The sequence below is a fragment of the Megascapheus bottae genome, chromosome 3, assembly GCF_031878675.1.
Source record: "Megascapheus bottae isolate mThoBot1 chromosome 3, mThoBot2.hap1, whole genome shotgun sequence".
In the NCBI taxonomy this organism is placed as follows: Eukaryota; Metazoa; Chordata; class Mammalia; order Rodentia; family Geomyidae; genus Megascapheus; species Megascapheus bottae.
In genome coordinates this window covers 79,899,385-79,920,760 of record NC_143511.1, presented here as the reverse complement: position 1 = coordinate 79,920,760, position 21,376 = coordinate 79,899,385, and the positions used below count along the sequence as shown (strand labels likewise).

General features: G+C 39.3%; 1 protein-coding gene and 1 long non-coding RNA gene across 3 annotated transcripts in view; one reads left to right on the top strand and one right to left on the bottom strand.

Annotated features, from left to right (window-relative positions):
* Positions 1-11,727, bottom strand: part of LOC150065873 (uncharacterized) — a 70,717-nt gene extending 58,990 nt beyond the window's left edge. Inside the window, exons 1-2 of the long non-coding RNA XR_016534991.1 lie at positions 11,596-11,727; positions 3,270-3,357 (exon numbers count right to left, since the gene is read on the bottom strand). This is a non-coding gene — a long non-coding RNA (uncharacterized LOC150065873). The remainder of the gene's footprint in view (positions 1-3,269; positions 3,358-11,595) is intronic.
* A 147-nt stretch (positions 11,728-11,874) lies between these two features.
* The window catches only part of Stom (stomatin), a 29,242-nt gene continuing 19,740 nt past the window's right edge, over positions 11,875-21,376 (top strand). Inside the window, exon 1 of one of the 2 annotated variants that reach the window (XM_090330552.1) lies at positions 11,875-12,033. In XM_090330552.1, the coding sequence (XP_090186678.1) occupies positions 11,973-12,033 (61 nt within the window). In that variant the 5' untranslated portion in view covers positions 11,875-11,972. Of the gene's footprint in view, positions 12,034-12,234; positions 12,513-21,376 lie in introns of those variants that run through there. The other variant, XM_090330554.1, reaches the window with a different exon arrangement.

The window sequence follows — 21,376 nt, the reverse complement described above, 5'->3', positions numbered from 1 at the left end:
AAAATCAATGTTAATAAATTCTTAAATAAAAAATTTATTTCCTGCTATAGTTCTAAAACCTGGAAAAGTATAGTCATTTGGCATAGTTATTTTTCAAACAAGTAAATGAAGAAATGAATAAGTAAATGAATGACAAGCTAGGAAATGGTTCTCAGATTCTTGCTTCATCTTCCTTTGTTTAATCCTAACATGGGCACAAGAAATGTATAAAAATTAACACTAGATGGCACAACATAATAAAAAGTAATCACATTCTTTCTGAAGAATTGATTCAAGGAAAGTCTGCTAATGTCAGTATTCTTTTTTATTTTACTTCTCTAATCTCCTTTCCTGGAACTTCAGCTGGAGGCTGAGGGGGTGGGGGAGAGGGGAGGTAGAATCTGAATGGTAGTACCATGCAACATTAAGAACTACAATTTCAAGCCAGGAATTTGGCTTAGTGGTAAGAGTGCTTGCCTCACATGCATGAAGACCCAGGTTCGATTCCTTGATACCACATACATAAAAGAAAAAAAAAAAGCCAGAAGTGGTGCTGTAGCTCAAGTGGTAGAGCTCTGCCCTTGAGAAAAAAGTCCAAGGACAGTGCTTAGGCCTTGAGTTCAAGCCCCAGGACTGGCAAAAAATAAAAATTTAAAAACAACTACAAATTTTAAAAGGTAGAGATAGAAGAATTACAGTCCAAGGTCAGCTGAACAAAAGTGCAAAGCTCTTTAAGAAAAAAATCTGAATCAAAAAAAGGCTAGGGAGCATAGCTTAATGGTAGAGCATTTGCTTAGCAAGTATGAGACCTTGAATTCAAATCCCAATCCCCTCCTATCCCCCAACAAACAGACATACACACAAAAAACACTAACCCTACTATTTCTTTGTATCACTGAACAGTATCTTACTGGGCCATAATTATCTTCTAGGCTTCTTGGTGCTTATGGCAATAAACTCCTTTCACTAATCTGCCCATCAGTCAGTCATATTAAGAGAGACAATCTTGTCTCACCTTTGATGCTAGAAATCTCAAATTTTAGGAAATCTCTTTGGGATGAACTGAAACCCTTGTGGTTCTTCATCAGGCCCAGTGGATCTAGATCTATCTGAACCTCATTCAAACCAAAACCAGCATAGTATCTATCGTATTAGCCTAACATTTTTATCACATATGTAAGTTCTGGTCTCTCTTCTTAATCCATGTATAATCATTTACCACATCTTAATTCTGTTTCTTATGTATATTTTCACCTCTTTGTTTGCAGTCTTCATTATTTTACCTTATCTTTAATAAATTTTCAAATAATAATCATATTCCCCAGTAATGCCCATCTCCATTCTTCTGTTCTCATTGTTATGGGATATTTTTCATAGCAACTGGCTCAGGACATTGTAGCAAACCCTTAGTATCTTTGATCACTCCACAGGACGCTATCTACATTTTAGTACGGTGCATAAATCTTATAGGTATAGCTCTATCCAGTCTTTTCAGTTTGGTGTCTCATTCTTTTCCAAATCTCTTCACCCAAAGTGCTACTTCCTGTTCACATTGAATAACTGCTTCTACTAAAACCTATAGGCCTATGGGCCCTTATTCTTGTGGTATTCATTTTATATAGGGTAACTTTTTTTTTTTTTTTTTTTTTGCCAGTCCTGGGCTTGAGCTCGGCCTGAGCACTGTCCTTGGACTTTCTCAAGGCTAGAGCTCTACCACTTGAGCCTCAGCACCACTTCCGGCTTTTTTCTATGTATGTGGTACTGAGGAATCGAACCTGGGTCTTCGTGCATGCTAGGCAAGCACTTTAACCACTAGGCCAAACTCCCGGCCTATATAGGGTAACTTTTATGCATCAAAACTATCTAAATTGAGAAGTGAAATTTCCTGTAGAGCAAAGACTGCCATGTAGATGGAAGGAGTAAATGAGGGAAACAGGTAGGAAGACAGGATTGATTAACTAAACTCTACACACTGCTGACACATAACCTTCTTAGCATAACCGAAGCTTTCAAAAGTTCCTATCTAACAAACAAAAGGTTCCATTTCAAGCATAACCTCATAGAAAAATAAAACAGCCAGTCACATCCTGTTATTATATCATTATTTTTTGTGTGCCATACTGGGACTTGAACTCATAGAATCTCACACTCTCAATCAGTTTTCTTGCTCACAGCTGGCAATTTACTCTTTAATTCATATCTTCCATCCAATTTTTGCCAGTTAACTAGCAATCAAATCTTAAAGACTTTTTTGCCCAGATTAGCTCCTAACCTTGACCCTCCAGGTCTCAGCCTCCTGAGTAACAGAACTATCTAAACTGAAACACTGCATGAGCTAGCAGTGTCCAGCTCAGTAGGTAGGATTATGAAATCCTTGTTTTCCAAGTTCAGGATCAATAGTGGGGCAGTCCTGGTCCTCTTTAGATGTTTCACACACAGAAAATACTCTTAAATACACTGTTCATTTATACTGAGCATCTTATCATATGGCTGCTATTTCTGAGAAGTGCCTACAGCAGGAAAAGACTGCAGCAAATCAGGCAGTAGTGTGAGTCACATTATCCAATAAAGTTCAAAATGTCAGTGGATCCTTTTGCAAGCCCCAACATGAAATTACAGATGAGATAGCTAGGATTGGGGAACAGAATCATGTTCTTTTGTTGATAATTATTCTTGTTTGGTGAAGAAACTAAGTCATTAATATGGGATTCTAAATGATTATATGACTACACTACCCATTATGAACAAGAGTTGTCTGGGAAAGACATTAAATGTGCCAAATCTGGGTATGTGAAGCAGTAATCATAAAATGGAGATAGTATACAGATGTTCAAGCTCAAATAAACCAAATCTTCAGTAAGACACAAGTTGTTGCATGAATATTTTGCTCAGACTCACAGAAAACTTACTTTTTGTTTTTGTTTTTGCCAGTCATGGGGCTTGAACTCAGAGCCTGGGCTCTGTCCCTAAGCCTTTCTGTGCTCAAGGCTAGCACTCTACCACTTGAGCCACAGTGTCACTTCCAACTATTTATGAGTAGTCTTACAGACTTTCCTGCCTGGGCTGGCTGTGAACTGTGATCCTCAGATCTCAACCTCCTGAGTAGCTAGGTTTACAGCGTGAGCCGTTGGTGCCCAGGAAAAACCTACTTCTTATGCCTTGTGGTCCCTTCTTCAGCTCACACTTAGGGTTTCATGGGGGAGTTCCATATGAACTGTTCAAAGAGTAAGAAAAAAATGGGCCAAATTTATAAAAAGGTCTCCACAATATGCTAGCACCAGTGTACTCACTCAGGGAGACCAGTGAAGGAAATCCTCTCAGAGGGCTGCCATTTGGCAGTCTATCTTGTAGTCCTCTTGTCCAGGAAGGAGAGGTAGCCTGTAATAGAAAATAACAAGCCTGAAAGACTGAAAGCAAAGAGTGAAAAGAGATACATACACAGATCTTTCAGGAATGAGCACAAAGTATAAAGGAATTCATATGAATATTTAGAAAAAGACCACTACCTTGAACAATAAGGGTGAAAATGATAACTTGTCCTGTGTTGAGCAGTCAGTATGTTTCCTCACCCGGGTATGCAAGGGGCCTCTGTGCAAAGTGACTATAGAGGTAGGGATGGAACCACAGACCCAACAATATGAACTTCCCCACACTGAGCTGATTTGAGTACTAGTACTGTCTAGTGGTGGAATTTCCAAGAGCAGAATCCAAATGGAATACCCAATATAATACCATTTCTCAAGCTAACTATCTATTGGTAGGCTATTTATAGTATTCCACTTGTATCATTGATGGAAATATAGTATTGGAAATATATAGTATTCCACTTGTTTGTACAGAAATAGACATATATTCTGGGTATAAGTGCACCTTTTCTGTCTATTGTGCTTTGTGTACAACATAACCCCTTGCTCACTGTTATGGTATCCTACTTCACACAGCTTCAGACCAAGGAACACAAGAAAAGTGTGACTAAAATTTACATTCTATGAAAATCACTAATCTTACCACATATTCTGTCATCGAAGGACAACTAGTCTGCCAGGGATATTACCTAACCTATAATTTCTGAAGGGTCTGAAGAATCAATGGTTTATCTTTGTTTCTGTAGTTTTCCATTAACATTTTTATTGTACCTTCCTTTTAAATTTTTACTTTTATTATAGAGGTGATAATACAGAGGGATTACAATTACACGAGTCAGATAATGGGTACATTTTCTTTTGAATAGTGTCATCTATTCCTTCATTCTCTCCCAATCCCTCCCTCTAGGGAGCTCCCTTTTTCTGTTCTGTGTTCTCCCCTCCCCAATTTCCCAAAGATATACACATGAATACATCATACATAAAGAAGACAGAATCATCAAAAACTAAAAAACTGTAAGAAAAGTCTTTTGTTTCCATATCTTGGAGTTCATTTCAGTATCTATATTATTTTATACAAATATGAAGAGGCACTTAGACATTGAGCCTTTGTGATTCTCTCCTAAGACTATCTTCTTTTGGTCTCATTGTATGTGTCTAGAATCTTGTATAACTTGTTATATCCCAGTGCATTTTAGGTTTAACTTCCACTTATTAGAGAGAACATGTATTGTCTGTAACTCTGAGCTCACTTAATATGATTTATTCTAGGTCTATCCACTCCCCTGCCAATGACTTTATTGTATTTGTTCTAATGGCTATGGAAAATTCCATTGTATATAGTTACTACATTTTTTGGATCCGTTCATCCATTGTGGGGCATCTGGGCTGTTTCTATATCTTGGCTATTGTGAATAGTGTGGTAATGAACATGGGTGTGCAGGTGTTTTTTGTTTTTACCATATCCTGGTTCAAGATGTTCAAGGTAGATGCTTTAGAGTGATACGGTTGGGACATAAGAAAGGTTATATTTAGTTTTGTGGAAACTCTCTAGACTCCTTTCCAGAGTGGCTTCATTAACTTCTAATATCAGAAATGGGAATATTAAGGGTGCCCCTCAGACAGTCGTCCCTAACCTTGGTTAGTAACAATCCAATTTGTCTTTAACAATTAGGATCAATAACCCTAACCAATACAGTAATCCCTTCTTTGTCCATTGGTCCAGTTGGATGCCTACTTTCCTTCTTTTCCATTGTAACTTTATGAATTGATGACTTTAGCCAAGTGGAAGAATAATTAATACAACCCATAGATTAATGTAATGACATGTGGAATCTTTTCTTTTAGAGAGAAGGGTGTATGCAGCTATTTCAATAAAGGGTAATTGCACTGCTTTTAATAGATGCCCATTAAGTAAAATGTTTAGATATATGACTATGTCAAGGGGAAATTATAAACATTAAGCAACATAATTGTGAAAATATTACAAACCTAAATAAACACACATATATATACACATATTTATAACAATAGTTCTGTTGACTAAACATAATTTCTCTATCAATTATAAACTCTAAGAGGTCATATTAATTTTACTTTTAATGCTAATGGATTGGATATTGTGAAAAACAATTTTAGTAAAGCATCACAAAGCATACCCTTGCCTGACCTAAGGGGAATCACTAAAACAAGTTAAAATGAATTAAGAAACAGTGCGGGAAGGATTTATGTGTCTATCTACACAAAATGCCTAGAAATGTATAATTAATGTTTTTCACCTATATAAGTCTTGAAATAATTGATTATGTAGGTAATATTTTAAAATAGGAAAAAAATGTGGAAAATTGAAATCTCACATTCTTCTATTTCCCTGTTTTTCTGTTCTGTTTTTGTTCTTTTTTTCTTTCCAAATTCTGAGAGATTAGAATTAATTCAAGAAAGTAGGCATAACTTAGAATAAGAGTTCAAAGCAGATTTTGGTGTGATATATTTCATGTCAAGAAGAAGAGCTCAGATATGCTGAAATGAAAAATCAACCACTAAGCACCATGACTACACTGAGTTCCAAGGTCATGGTTCTCTGGCCTCTTTCTTGAATAGGCTGGCAAGGTGCAACTATCTGCACATGAGTTGGCAATAACAATTATAAGATATCAGAAGAAAGTCTCTAACTTAAGTAAAAAAGAAACCTATTTTGACACATACAAAGATGAAAACTTGTTAATATCCTCAGAAGAAAAAGAAGAGATTTCTATCATGATACCATAACATAAAAATACTTCAAAAATTAACCTTCCAAAACTGGGGGATCTAAAATATAAACTATAAAAGGGTAATAACATATGAATTAATAATTAAGTTGAAGAATTGCAACAAAAGAGAAACACATACAATAAAAATTCATTCCATTGTGTATTCATATGAGAAAATAATGCATACAGGACTTAGAACTTCCCCCAAAATATTGCATAGCAAAGAGAATGAAGAATAATATTTTTAAAATTACAGAATCTCACACTGCCAGATTAAAAAACTACTAAGTAAACAAGAGCTTTATCTTGTGGATTGTTGTTCTTAATATACTATGTTATCTCTATTCTCTTTTTTTGCCCTCATGGTTAATCTCATATTGTTATTGTATCTGACTTTGTTACCTGGTATATTGTATATACATTTATTTGTTTATTTGAAATAGGAAAGGGAAGGGGGAAAACAAGATGACTGGTAGGGGATAGAGGGAGGGAAATGGGGATAAAACCATGAGAAGGGGTATCAACGTGTGAGAAGTAAGGCACCTACTACTTGACAAATGTAACTGTAATCCCTCTATACATTATCCCAACAATAAAAAAGAAGAAGAAGCACAAAAAAGGTAACAAAATTTTGGAATCTGAACTGCAGAAAACATGACTTAAGATAAAATGGGGAAAGAAAGGGCTAAACTGAGACATACCACAGAATCTTATAAAGACTGAGAAGCAAGTGGACTTTCAGAAGTAGCTAAGATGAAGAACTCTATTAAAGAATTGATGAAATTCAGTTATTAAAATACATTCTCCACTCTTTGGGTGTGTGTTGAACTTAACACTATGTTCCTGAAGAATAAAGAATAGAGAGAAAATTGTCATTAACAAGAGTAATCTTGCTGAAATGGCCAGAGTCAACAGCATCAGTTTCAGCCATGTAGATATCACATCCCTCTGCTATAACAGTTCCCACTGTGGTATTTTTTCACCCCAAACCATATTCTGAATTTAATAATAACAGATTCAAATAGCAGAGAAACCTCAATTAACGAAAAGCCTACAAAAATCCCTGACCAGTACTGTGCACAATTGGTAAGAAAAAAGGGGAGAGACCAAAAAGTCATCACAGTTTATAGACTAAGAAGATTTGATAACCAAATGCAATGAGAACTTCCAAAATAGAAAAAGAGTATCAGTGGAAACCTGATGAGATCCAAATGAAGTCTGTGGTTGGATTAATAATATATTTGTGTTAAATTCCTAGTTTTGATAAATGTTTTCATTGTGTGAGGTATTAATATGAGGAAAGACGTGGTGGGCAGTATGTGGGAACTCTGTTTCATCTTGAGACTTTCTTTCTTTCTTACTTTTTCTTTCTTTCTTTCTTTTTTTGTCAGTCATGGGGCTTGAACTCTGGGCCTGGGTGCTGTCCCTCAGCTCTTCAGCTCAAGGCTATTGCCATACCCCTTGAGCCACAGTGCCGATTCTGGTTTTCTGGTAGTTAATTGGAGATAAGAGTCTCACAGATTTTAGTGCACAGGCTGGCTTTGAACCTTGATCCTCAGATCTCAGCCTCCTGAGTAGCTAGATTACAGGTGTGAGCCACCACACCTGACTCCATCTTTAGACTCTTATAAATTTAAAATCATTTCAGATTAAAAGGCTTTAAATTTATAGGCAAGATAAAAGGTTAGAAATATTCCCTGTTTTGAATGAGCAGTGTTTCTGCAACAGAAGAAAAGAGAAGGAGGGAGAGCGTGAGCATAAGGAATCATGAAAAAGATGGCAGGACAAATGAAATACACAGAGAAACAGAAAGGCAAAAGAGAAAGCCAGGAAATAGTCCCAGGCCCCATTCCCAGATCCCCAAGGGGGAAACTAGAGATACATTTCAAGGCAAGTCAGATGACCTTGGTAACAGACTTGTCTAGTTGAAGGATAATCCTTTATTTCCCTCAGGTGGTAAAAAATATCTGCCTACCGTTGGTATAGAAGCCAGTAGTCCATAGTAACATCTCCAATAGAAGTTTCTCAACTATAGAGACCTTGTTCACATCTCAGTAAAATTTCAGCTCCAGGTATGCACAGACCCTCAAATCACCCTCTTGGTTCTGAGGATATCATATTAAACTACTCCCTATTCCCTGATTTTTGGAAAGGCCCTCCCATTTCTTGGGAAACTCCACAACTGTGAACATATCCTTAGCACAGTCTTTAAAACATATACATAACAGTGCCTGAGTTAAGAGCTCAATATACTTAACTATTTGTGTTATTAACACACATTTGAGGGTGTACTATTACTTTGCAATCATTTATATTTCAATAAAATTGAGCTTATGCTTAAATAAATTTGCCCTATTTAAAAATACAAAACTCTGTGTGTTAGGAATATTAGCACAGAGCTACCCAGGACAGAGGATTAGTGTTTTGAGGCTAACCAAGGCCATGTTTCAAAAACAGCATAGCAAGACCTATCTTACAAACAGCCTGGTGGCACATGCCTGCAATTCCAACTACTCAGTAGGTTTACTGGAAGGCTCAGTTTGAGTTAAAAGACCTCCATCTCAACAAACAAGCTGTTGTGGTAGTACCACAACTAATTCTAGTTATACAAGAGGTATAGATAGAACAGTGGTTCAATGCCCAACCCTAAGCAAAATGTGTGTGAACATAAGTGTGTGTGTATATATATATATAAAACCAAAATATATATTCCATATATATAACTGAAATATATATTCCATATATTTCAATTAGGTTTTCTCTCTCTCTCTCTCTCACACACACACACACACACACACACACACACACACACATGTTTCAGCGTTTCAGTGTCAGGACTGGCAAAAAAAAAAGAAAAAGAAAAAAATTCCTCTGTGTGTTAGCCTCTTTCATCAGCAAGTCTCCCTTGAACAGGAATTTTTGTCTTTGTTGTGATTCATTAATGTACTTAAACACTTAGTATGATGCCTGGGACATAGTAAATATTCAATAAATATTTGTGAGTGAATATATAAGACAAGCAGATTAATAAGAATCTTCCTTTAGGTTTCTATTCAATATCCCCAATATTACAGGATGCTGTTTATTTTCCAAAGATGTAAGCACCTGGACTTTTATGGTCTTTTGGTACATATCATAGTAGACTTAAAAAAAAACTATACTATATTGCAATATACTAGTCTGCTGCCACACCCCAAATGTATTAATGCCCCGGTGAAATTCTTGCGATGACTCAACTCCTGGAATAACTTTCTGAAGAAGAGGTAAAACAAAATTTTACTGTAATTTAATAAAAAGCAAACTAATCCATCTAGAAAAAACATCAGATTTATTAGTTCTCTCCTGAAAAAAATGGGATAAACATATATCATTTGATATTGCTTATTTTCAAAAGGTATGATTAGCTGACTTCATTAAAGGCAGCAAGAACAGCCCAGATTAAAAGTTTAAAGGAAAAGAAAATATGGACTTTCTTGCTCTTATTCAAGCATTGCTTGTGAGCAAAGGAACAAGATTAAATTTCCTTCTGATTTATTCAATTATAGATTCATGATTCACCTTTTCAACCTCATTTCTACATTTCAATCATCCTTAATTTACTTCGGCATATTACAGCAAAATAAACCATGAAAGTTATAATAGAATATATATTCTAATTTTAACCACATACAAATATATTTTAAATAACAACTAGAAAGTTCGTAAATTTTAATGATTTGGTTGGAGGTGATAAGACTATTTGCAATTTCCTGTCTAATTTATTCATAATTTTGTTTCCATTCTTAAAGCATGAAATTCTTTTAGAAAATTCTAACTTCTAGTCATCACTAGGAAAAAGTCAGCTATCTCCCAAAGGGAGATAAATGTTACTATTTAATTTAAAAGTACATTTGATGTATACATTTGTACAGATTATGTGTGAGAAAACCAAGACACACCAGTCTCATAGGCAAGTAAAAGACAACATACTTAAATCAATATTGGAATCTCTCAGTTGTTCTGCAAGTAATTTGAAGATATGTCAAAGCTTGTTCTAAGTTTAAGACCAGGAACTATCTCTAAACTGATGCAATCTAACACCAGAGCCAAGTGTTTACTGAAGTCTCTGTCCCCACAGGGACACTTCAGCACTGGCATTGTTGGGTTGCCTTGAGACTTGAGCTATTATAGCAGGGAGAAGTACAGACATTAAATTCATTTTGAAATAACATTTTCCTTTCCAATAAAAATTTAAACTCAATACCTTTTCAATGCCCTATGCAATTTGTAATCAAGTCTTCCTCCTTCATATACTGGAAGAGTTCATACTTTTTTTTTTTATGCTACTGCTTCTCTTTCCTAGGAATCAACAGCATAAACAGGAAGTTCATGCCTCTGGAGCTTATTCATGGTAGAGTGAAAAAAAAATGAAGCTGTGGATTGACTGAAGAATGATTTAAAGAGGAGGGATCCTTAAATAACTGTGCTTCCTCATCGTCTCCAGAAGTCTAATAAATAAATACATAAGCTATGATACCACTTGCAGGGATACATAGAGTTCCTTCTTGCATTTGACAGGAAGTCAAGGTAGAAGTGTGAATCAGGCTTTCATCAGATTCTAGAGCCTTTTCATTATAGCCAAGATCACTGCAGTATCTCTCTGTTGATTGCATGAATCAAAGTTCCAGAGCTATAAAACCAGTCTACCATGGTATGTGCCCAAAGTACAAGATAACTGCTATTACATAACCAACTTCCGATACTAAGGGACAAAGGTGTTTCTCGTGAAGGAGATCTTTGTGCTGGTTGAAATAGCTCTGTATCTTCATCACCATGGTTATGGGAATTTACATCATACATGATGAAAGGTACATGTTCGGTTTCCTGGTTTTGAGATTATAGTCCGTTACAGAAGATGTAGTTATGGGAGCCAACGTGATAAGAGGGATACGCGTGACTTCTTTGTAATGTCATTGCAACTTCTTGTGACTGTAAATGAAATACTGTTCTTTTTTAAGTGCATCTGTATATGGTCAGAACGATTTGCATTAGGACAAGGCAGGGAGCATTAGAACACTGCAGTTTTTTGTGGTTGTTTTTTAAGGTGAAGTTTTTCAGCCACAATCCCCTAAAGGAGAAGGCTTGAGATCTGGAATGCCCTGACCCAACCTTCCCCACTCCCTTCCCCACCTGAGGGGGGTTCCAGGCTGCCTCCTGGGGAACGCTTAAAGGTCCGCACGTCTGTCCGTCCCGTCCAGCGGACCCTCCACCCCGCCGGCCACAGGCCAAGGGCTCCCAGGCACCTCCCCAGACCGAGTTCGTTCACTTCGGGTGTCAGGGTGGTCGCCGCCGCCCCTATCCCCACTCCGGCCCGGCCTAGGCGCCCTCACGGAGGCCGTCTGTGCCACCCCGTCACGAGAGGGCGCCATTTTCTCCCCGCCAAGTCCTCTGCCCTGAGGAAGAAAGAGAAGGCGCCTGGCATTAGCTCTGCCACCCCGTAGGACACCCTTCCTCATTCGCACCTTTTCCTTCAGTCATCCAGACGGCTCACCCAAAACCGGCTCCCGCCCCGCCCAGCTCCGCGTTCCGAGGCCTGCACGTCTTCCCCCTGGGCTTTTGCCTCAGTGGCTTCCTTCCCGCCCGGGACGCCAAGGCCACGCCCCTCGGAGTGAGAACCTAGCGGGAATCGAGGGGGGCGTGGCTACGTGGTTGAGCGCGGTGAAGGGGCGTGTCCTCCTCGATGTTAGGCATTCCATTGGCTGTCTTGCCGTGAAGAGGCGGGTCCCAAGAGAGCGTTGTTTTTGGCAGCTCGGGTCTCGCTCCCACTCCGGGAACACCACTCTCGGCGGCGCTGGAGCTCTCGTCGCGCGCTGCAAAGTGTGGCTCCGGCTCCTACAACATGGCTGAGAAGCGGCACGCAGAGGACACCCAAGCCCGACGCCTCCCCGATTCCTTCAAAGGTGAGTCTTGAACCCCCTGTCAACCCCTGAGGGCGGGCTGCCCCTTGGGGACCGGCGGATCCTCCGCCTGCGGCTCGAGGCGTGCGGTGGGAACACCGCGTCCCGGGGCGCAGCGTCCTCGTTCCTTGGTGCTGCGCGTTCGCTTCGCCAAGTCGTCGGTTGTCTCCTCGTGCGTACTCCTTGTTTCGCAGGCCGAGGGCCGCGACTTTGGGGTTCTGGGGTGCGGTGTGGGCGGCCATTCGCGGGGGTGTGCCCGATGCCTGGGACTCTGGCGGGGGCTTGCGTGGTCCCCTGATTCCCAGCTCCAGGCAGGGCCCGGGGCCAGTGCTTTCTTAGCTGGTGTCATGTACGAGGTCTTGGAAATGCAGAAATAACTGGCTGGTCACCCAGTGGTGGTGGAGTCGCCATCTCCGACGTCAGAACCTCATCATTTTCACATAGTGAGATGTCAGACTCCGACCCTGGACACATAGAAAGCGGTATGTGTGGAAAAACAAGCAAACAAGCAACATCAACAAAAACCTTAGGAAGTTCCTGGCTTTCTTCCCTCTCTTCTTTCTGCCTGTTCAGTTTCTCCGTTGGGGCTTTGTTTTGTTGGGTTGTGGTAGTCCCCTGGGGCTTCGTTTTGTTTCCTTGGGCCAGATCTTAAGGGCTTTTTTTCGTTTGGTTGTGCCAGTCCTAGCACATGAATTCTAGACCTGGGCACTGTCTCTGAGAGTTTTGTGCTCAAAGCTAGCACTCTACCACTTTGAGCCACAGCTCCATTCCCAGCTTTTTGGTAGCTAATTGGAGACAAGAGTGTCACAGACTTTACTGTCCAGGCTGACTTTGAACCATGCTCTTTAGATCTCAACCTCCTGAGCAGCTAGGATTACGAACATGAGCCACTAGCTTCAGTAGAGAACTCTACCTTCCCCTATGGATACCACTCTATGAGGGCCTTCCCATCCCTGGAGGCAGGAACTGTCAGTGGTTCCATCATATCCAGTTTTAAAGAAGCCGATTGCCATCAAGAGAGCTGGTACCCAGAGAGCTGGCACCCTGAACTCCTTTCGGGGAGAGGGAAAGGAAATGCCCAAAAATGAGGCCACAAATCACTCAGGAATACTGAGATTCTCTCAGGAGCCCTTACCAATCCTAAGGAATTACATCTAAAGATGGAATTTCAGAATCAACAACAGTGAAACAGAGGCAAGATGAGCTTTTCCAATACTCCACCACAGACACTACAGTTGAAATAATCTATTCTGATTATTTGCTTTGGTTTGGTTTGGAGAGTCTTTCAATTTTGCCCAGGCTAGCTTCTAATTCACTTATTCTACCCCTTCTTTCCCCTAATTGGCTGAGTTTAGAATCATGCTTCACCAGAATTATCAATAAATAATTCTGGACATTTGTGAAGCGGCCTTTCTTTTCACCATCTGAATATAATTTCATTTGCCTAGGGATACAAGTCTTGTAGTAAGAGAATTTTAAAGGGCTGAGGCCATAGCCCTGTCGTAGAGTACAAGGCAGGAAGCTTTGGGTTCTAGCCCTCTCCCCCCACCACACACACACGTAAAAGCAAAAGAGCATGGTTCTACTAAACATCACAATGGAGGATTAGCTCCCCAAATTGGGAATGTAAGATGAAAGTATAGTAGCTGAAGTCGATGAGCATAAACTTAATAAGAAAGATCTGGTGCCATGTATGTTATATGTATCTTACTGGATTTCTAGATTTGCTGGATCCTCATGTGGCTTTAAGGAATTTAACCCTTAAGTAAACTGATACTCACAGAGGTTAAATTCCTTAAAGTCACACAGCTAGGTTTAGTGGAGTCATATAACTGATTCTAGAATTTGAAAAAAATGTCTAGTACCACCTCTTCAATAGTTGTCATTTCCTAGACAAAAAAAAAGTGGGTTGAGGGGCCAGGAGTTTGGCCTAGTGATAGAGTGCTTGCTTAGCATGCAAGGAGACCCGGGTGCTGAGGCTCAAGTGTTAGAGCTCTAGCCTTGAAAAAGTCCAAGGACAGTGCTCAGGCCCTGAGCTCAAGCCCAGGACTGGCAAAAAAAAAAAAAAAAAAAAAGTGGGTTGAATCCTTACCTTTGTTCCCTGACCTTGTTGTTGGTACAGCTATTACTTTGTACATTTATTCCCTTTAAAAAAATTTTTTTTTTGCTGGTTCTGGGGCTTGAACTCAGGGCCTGGGTCTTGGCCCTGAGCCTGTTTTTGCTCAGTGCTAGCTCTCTGCTATTTAAGCCACAGCACCACTTGTTTGGAAAATTTTAGAGTCTCATGGAATTTTCTTCCTAGGCTGGCTTTAAATTGTAATCCTCAGATCTCAGCCTCCTGAGAAGGTAGAATTACGGATGTGAGACACTGGCACCCAGCTATTTACTTATTTTTGTGTGAAAAATAAGAGTGCCGTTGTGATATTTACATATATGCATATAATGTAAATTTACCCCCCTCTATTATACTTCCTTAGTCTACTTTCCTCTTGTACCCTGAACTCCTAAGAGAACACTACAGTGAGGATTTTACTATGTCTACCCTAGATTGGCCTGCAATTCACTGTATAGCCTCAAGTGGCCTCAAACCCCTTCTGCTTTTGTTTCCTAATTGCTTAGATTACAGGCAAACATCACCATGCTCAGCCACAGATCAACTTTTTGCTTTTAAGTTCTTTTTTCTTTTCTCAGGGTCTGAGCACTGTCCTTGGACTTTCTCAAAGCTAGAGCTCTATTACTTGAGCCTCAGCACCATTTCCAGCTTTTTTTTTCTTTTTTTTTTTTTTGCCATTCCTGGGCTTGAGCTCAGGGCCTGAACACTGTCCTTGGACTTTCTCAAGGCTAGAACTCTACCACTTGAGCCTCAGCATCACTTCCAGCTTTTTTCTATGTATGTGGTACTGAGGAATCGAACCCGGGTCTTCGTGCATGCTAGACAAGCACTCTACCACTAGACCAAACTCCCAGCCCTTACTTTAAGTTCTTTTACTTGGCTTTTTCTTTACCTTTTTCTTTTAAGAAACTGGTAAAAAATGAATGCATCTGCACTCCAGATATATCCATACAAATGAAATTTTGCTTGTTCTGTGTCATTTTTTTAATGTGCTTGTAATGTGTCATTTTACCATTGGAATGTCTTAACTGGATTTTGTGTGTGTGTGGGGGGGGGGTCATGCAGCTTATCTAGTCCTGGGCATTGTCCCTGAGCTCTTCAGTTCAAGGCTAACACCCTACCTCTGAGCCACAGCCCTACTTCCAGTTTTCTAGTGATTAATTGAACATAAGAGTCTCAGGTTCTTACTGCCCATGTTGGCTTGGAACAAAGATCCTCAGACCTCAGCCTCCTGCATAGCTAGGATTACAGGTATGAGCCACCGCATCCAGCTTAAATGCTTGTCCTGAGCCAGAGACCACCTAAACACTAAATAAGTATTATCTCTTGGCTGCTTGTCAGGTGACATAAGCAACTTAAATGTTTACAAACATCTAATTGCAATTCTGAAACAAATGAAGTACCATTCTCCATTTTACAGTAAGAAAACTGAGGGCCAGACTGATAAAAAAAAATCACATACAGTTCGTAAGACTCAGACTCATGTTTCAAACTTAGACTTTCTGTTTTTTCAGATCATTTTCACTGTCCTAGATCTACCACTAAAACGTATACCCAAGTATGAGAATCTTAGCCAACTTCACTAAAGACAAGAGACATTAAGCAAGGAAGGCTCAGTGGAGCCAGGTTTCATTAAGACCTAGTGTACAAGACAATTCTAGAGGGCTGCTTCTGAGGGAAGCAGTAGAATTACAAAAACCCAACTCTGCCTCTTTGTGTATGTACTGAGAATTAATCCTGGATAAGTAAATATAACCCAAACTAAAACATGACTAATTTGTTCTAAAGCCAGTGCTCCATCTTTGTAATGAAATAATTGCAAAAAAAAAAGTACCATTATAATTAAGAGCCATGTCAACAGGATAAATCCCTCTGGGAGAGTCTCAGAAAATAAGCAGAATCATGAGACTGATTTGTTTATTTCAGTTGTTCCAGAGTGAGATTGGGGAGACTTAGTAACTTTTTAAATAATCATTTACTGTCATAAATTAACTCAATTAACTTGTAGATCAAGACTACAGAAGCTGTCGCTATACAATTAAATAAAATTTTGTGCTAAGAGTACACTTTACACCATAAAAGATAGCATCACTGACCGTTTTGCAAAAGAGCTTTTTTCAAATCTTGAAAAAGAGGGGTCTGGAGGCATGGCTTAAGCAGTAAGAGCACCTTCCTAGCAAGCAGAAAACCTTGAGTTCTAACTTGCAAACGTGATATAGCTGAGAATCAAAAGCAGCCATGTGCTGGTGGCTCCCACCTGTAATCTTAGCTACTCAGAAGGCTGAGACCTGAGGATCATAGTTCAAAGCTAGCTGGGTTGGAAAAGTCCATGAGACTCTTATCTCTAATAAAGTACTCAGAAAAAGCTGGAAGTGGCACTGTGACTCCAGTGGTCGAGTGTTAGCCTTGAGCACAAAGAGGCTTGGAAATATCTTGTGGTTCCTGGGTTCAAGCTCCAGGACAGCCAAAAAAAAAAAGGTTTTAGAAGGGAAAAGCAATTTCCTGAAAACTATTATAATCACAGAAAAGTGAACACCCTGTTCTGTGTCTGCCTAGCATCCTGTATCACAGTGATTTTTTATTCTCATTAATTATCCATTAGCATCTATTAACCCTTCTAGACTGAGATCTTTTGAAAGCAGATCTTGTGTAATAACCCTTTTGTAATAACTATGTCAAGAACATAGTACATGTAAAGTATGTGTTGAAAGAAAAAGAAGTGGGCGTGGAGTAGATCACCTCATAAAATACTGACACTTGCTTTATTGTCTGTTGCAATATAAAGTGTTGATTTAAGGGTGTACTCATCATGTTTTTTTTCCTATATTCTTACTATAAATGGAATGCTTATCTGAGTTTATATTATAAATAGACTGTAGGTACCAGCTCCATGTGTAGGAGCTTCATGTGTGAAAAATTGAAGATAAGAGAACTTAGACACCAGTAAGAAGTGATTTACCTGTCATTTTGTTCATCTTGGTCCAGGTTCTACTAGAGAAACCTACCCACCAAGCTTTGGCTTTGGCTTTGCTATTAGTAGATTAGCCTTGAAAATAAAACCAGGAAAATGCCTGTCTTAAAGGATTAGACAACACAAATGATACCAATTTGTGGACCACTACAGTGATCCCTTAGAGGGAGATAGTATAGTATAGGAAAAGAGAATGAATGTTAGCATGGGAAGATTGGGTTGAGATCTTAATACTGTCAACTTACTACTGTGTAGTCTCATCATCCAAAATGTCAATTTCTCATCTGTACTGTGGCCATAATCTTACTGCCCTGTAGCCTAATATTTCTCCTCTTGAAACTTTAAAATGAAAACATTAAGGTATTATTTAATGAAGAAAACAAACAAAAATGATTCACAATGACTAAAAGTTTTAAACTGAAAGGCTGCATTGCTATACAGAAAGCCTGGATGTTTTCTGGTAAATTTAAGTTAAAAGGGCAAATTGAGAGGATGTATGACAAATGGCCTAACAAAATTCATCTCTCTTACTCCCTGCTCCTTACTTCCTCCTCCAGAAACAGAGTCTCCAAGCAGATTGTTAATCTTTTTTTTCCCCTTTATTGTGCGTAGGTCTCAGAAGGTAATTCACTTAGTAAGAGGCTTATTCCTATAAACTATTATCAATAATGATCATAATATGGAGATTATAAAAACAATAATAATAATAGCTGGGCCGGGAGTTTGGCCTAGTGGTTAAAGTGCTTGCCTAGCATGCACGAAGACCCGGGTTCAATTCCTTGGTACCACATACATAGAAAAAAGCCGGAAGTGGTGCTGAGGCTCAAGTGGTAGAGCTCTAGCCTTGAGAAAGTCCAAGGACAGTGCTCAGGCCCTGAGCTCAAGCCCAGGACTGGCAAAAAAAAAAAAAAAAAAGATTAAAAAAAATAATAATAATAGCTATTTGCTTGTTGAACACTTCTAAGTATCAGCACATTATATATTTTCTTATTTAATCTTCATAACTGTGAAATAAGTTATGTTCCTTCTCTTGTTGTGCTGATAAGAAAATGGAGTGGTGGATTTCAAGTCAGGTACAAAACCCTCAGACCCATAGTCATACTTTAGCTATTTGGCCTCCAGAAAGAATTAGGAACCCAATGACAGAATTTCCTTATGCTCCCATGTTATTTTGTTTTTCCTAAATTTTAGTTTACTGATATTCTCTCCTAATTTTTCCCCCATTCCTGTGTTATGGCTTGAAACATGATAATGAAGGAATACTTGGGAAATAAAATATTTATGGCTATTTAATTGCCTTATTCTTTTGGTGCTAAGCAAAGAATTTCCTTGGTTCAGCTTTTAGGATAATCCTTAATAGAACCAGTCCCTCTCATTCCCTGGAGACTTTGGGGTGTTCATATTTTAACCTCTGTCATCTACATCATATAATGTCTCATCTGTGTCAGTTCCTTGGACCTAGCATTGATAGCTGTAGATGGCTTATGACTGGGAGGAAAGGTGCAGTTTTCACCTCCAGTCTTTTTTTCTTTCAATAGCCTGTACTTACTAGGTAGGTGCTCTACCACTTGAACCATGCCTCCCCCAGCACAGTCAGAGTTCTTCATACCTTTTGGCATGTAGTCACCCTAACCCAGAGAATAATCCCTTACTTAAGATTTTAGGATAAAGGCATTTTAATTACAAACACTGCCTAATTAAAATAATCATTTGAAAGACTGGCTATAAAACGTGTGCTTATTGGCTTTGAAATTCTTAGACTCAATGAATTGCAATTTTGATCTACAAGTAAATGCTATTTTCTGAAAGTAAAGAAGGTGCCTCTCTTACCTCTACCTCTTTTCGTGTTTTCTTTGTAGAATTCCACCTTCATTTTTGTTTTTACTTTACTCTTTCTGTTTCTCTTATATGTTATTTCCTGTTGTTCCCTTTACCTCTCTTCTAAAATCCCATTTGGAAATGACCTTTTGCCTATTTCACCTTAAGTTTTTGTTCACCAGTCCTTATAAAGACCTTGTTTCAAACAAGCAAAGGAAAGAGAAACAGGAAAGCCGGATATTATATCCCTGTATGAGTAGCTGGAAGAAAGATCAAGAGCACTGTTAAATTCATGAGAAGTCATTTCCTAAAGTTATATGACATAAAATAAAAATAGGAATTTATAACAGTCCATGGGTCAAATCTGGATGACTGCTTGTTTTGTATGGCCCATAAGTTCTGAATAGTTTTTACATTTTTAAATCCCTACAGTCTATTTGTCTACTTTCATTTTGTTTGATTGATTGTTTACGAGTCCTGGGGCTTGAACTCAGGGTCTGGGTGCTGTCTCTGAGCATTTGTATTCAGAGCTAGAATTCTGCTAGTTGAGCCATAGTTGCCCTTCTGGCTTTTTTTTTTTTTTTTTTTTGCCAGTCCTGGGTTTGAGCTCAGGGCCTGAGCACTATCCTTGGACTTTCTCAAGGCTAGAGCTCTACCACTTGAGCCTCATCACCACTTCTGGTTTTTTTTTTTCTATATGTGGTACCAAGGAATCGAACCCGGGTCTTCATGCATGCTAGGTAAGCATTTTAACCACTAGGCCAAACTCCTGGCCCACCCTTCTGGCTTTTTTGGTGGTTAATTGGACATGAGTCTTACAGACTTTCCTCCCCAGGCTGGCTTTGAACCAACGATCCTCGGATCTCAGCCTCCTGGCAGCTAGGATCAAACCACCTGTGCTAGGCTCAATTTTATTTTGCCAGTTTTGGGGCTTGAACTCAGGGCCTGGGCATTGTCCTTGGGCTTTCTCAAGGCTAGTACTTTACCACTTTACCACAGCACCACTTCCTGTGTTTTCTATATATGTGATACTGAGGAATTGAACCTGGGTCTTCGTGCATGGTAGGCAAGTACTCTACCACTAGGCCAAACTCCAAGCCCTCAGTTTGTCTATTTTTAAGTGGTTAAAAAAGATGAAATTTCCTTACATGTGAAAATTAGATGTAAGTCAGACTTTTATGTCCATAAATTAAGTTTTACTAGAACCCAGCCTACTCGTTTGCATATGTTGTTTATTATACAACAATGCAGAGCTGTACTTTATGGCCACAAAGCCTGAAATGTTACCCTCTAGCTCTTTAAAGGAAAAGTTTGCCAAATCCTGACAAAAATCTGGTGTGGAGTAAAGTTAAAAAAATATATCTCAAAAAAATATATATATATGTATATCTCACCAGTCACTGGTGGTGCACAAAGAGTCTAAGATATGAGGATTGTGGTTCACAGCCAGCCCAGGCAGGAAAGACCATGAGACTTATCTCCAATTAACTACCTGAAAACTGGACGTGGTGTTATGGCTCAAAGTGACTGAGTGCCAGCCTTGAGCTAAAAGTGCTCAGAGACACTAACCAGGCCTGAGTTCAAGCCCCACAACCACCACCAACAAAAATCTCAAATATAAATGATTTTGAATGGAGAGCTAGAGGCTACTACTAGTAATCACAGCTATTATGGATGCTGAAATCTGAGAGTCACATTCCTGAAGCCAACTTGGGCAGAAAAGTCTATGACTTTTATCTCCAGTTAAATCAACAAAAAGCTGGAAATGAGAGTGTGCACATGGTAGATCTCCATCCTTGAGCAAAGAAGCTAAGGAAGAGCACCCTGGCTGAGTTCAGTGATTTTTAAGAAGAAAATTCTAAAACTTAACAAGTCCTTTTATTATGACCTACTGTTTGTTACCCTTAAAAAAAAAACAAACAAACAAAACCTAGCTGGGTGCTGGTGGCTCATGCCTGTAATTCTAACTATTCAGAAAGCTGAGATCTAAGAATTGCAGTTCGAAGCCAGCCTGGGCAGGAAAGTCCATGAGACTATTATCTCCAATAAACTGCCCCGAAAATGCCAGATGTGGTGCTGTGGCTCAAGTGGTAGAGCTCTAGCCTTGAGCACGGAGAGACTCAGGGACAGTACCCAAGCCTTGAGTTGAAGCCCTATCACTGGCAAAAAAAAAAAAAAAAAGACAGCCATGAGAACTGAGCGGCCGGGAGTTTGGCCTAGTGGTAGAGTGCTTGCCTAGCATGCACGAAGACTGGGGTTCGATTCCTCAGTACCACATACATAGAAAAAAGCTGGAAGTGGTGGTGAGGCTCAAGTGGTAGAGTGCTAGCCTTGAGAAAGTCCAAGGACAGTGCTCAGGCCCTGAGCCCAAGCCCAGGACTGGCAAAAAAAAAAAAAAAAAAAGAACTGAGCATGTTCTTGAGATAAAATTCCCCACCAACCTA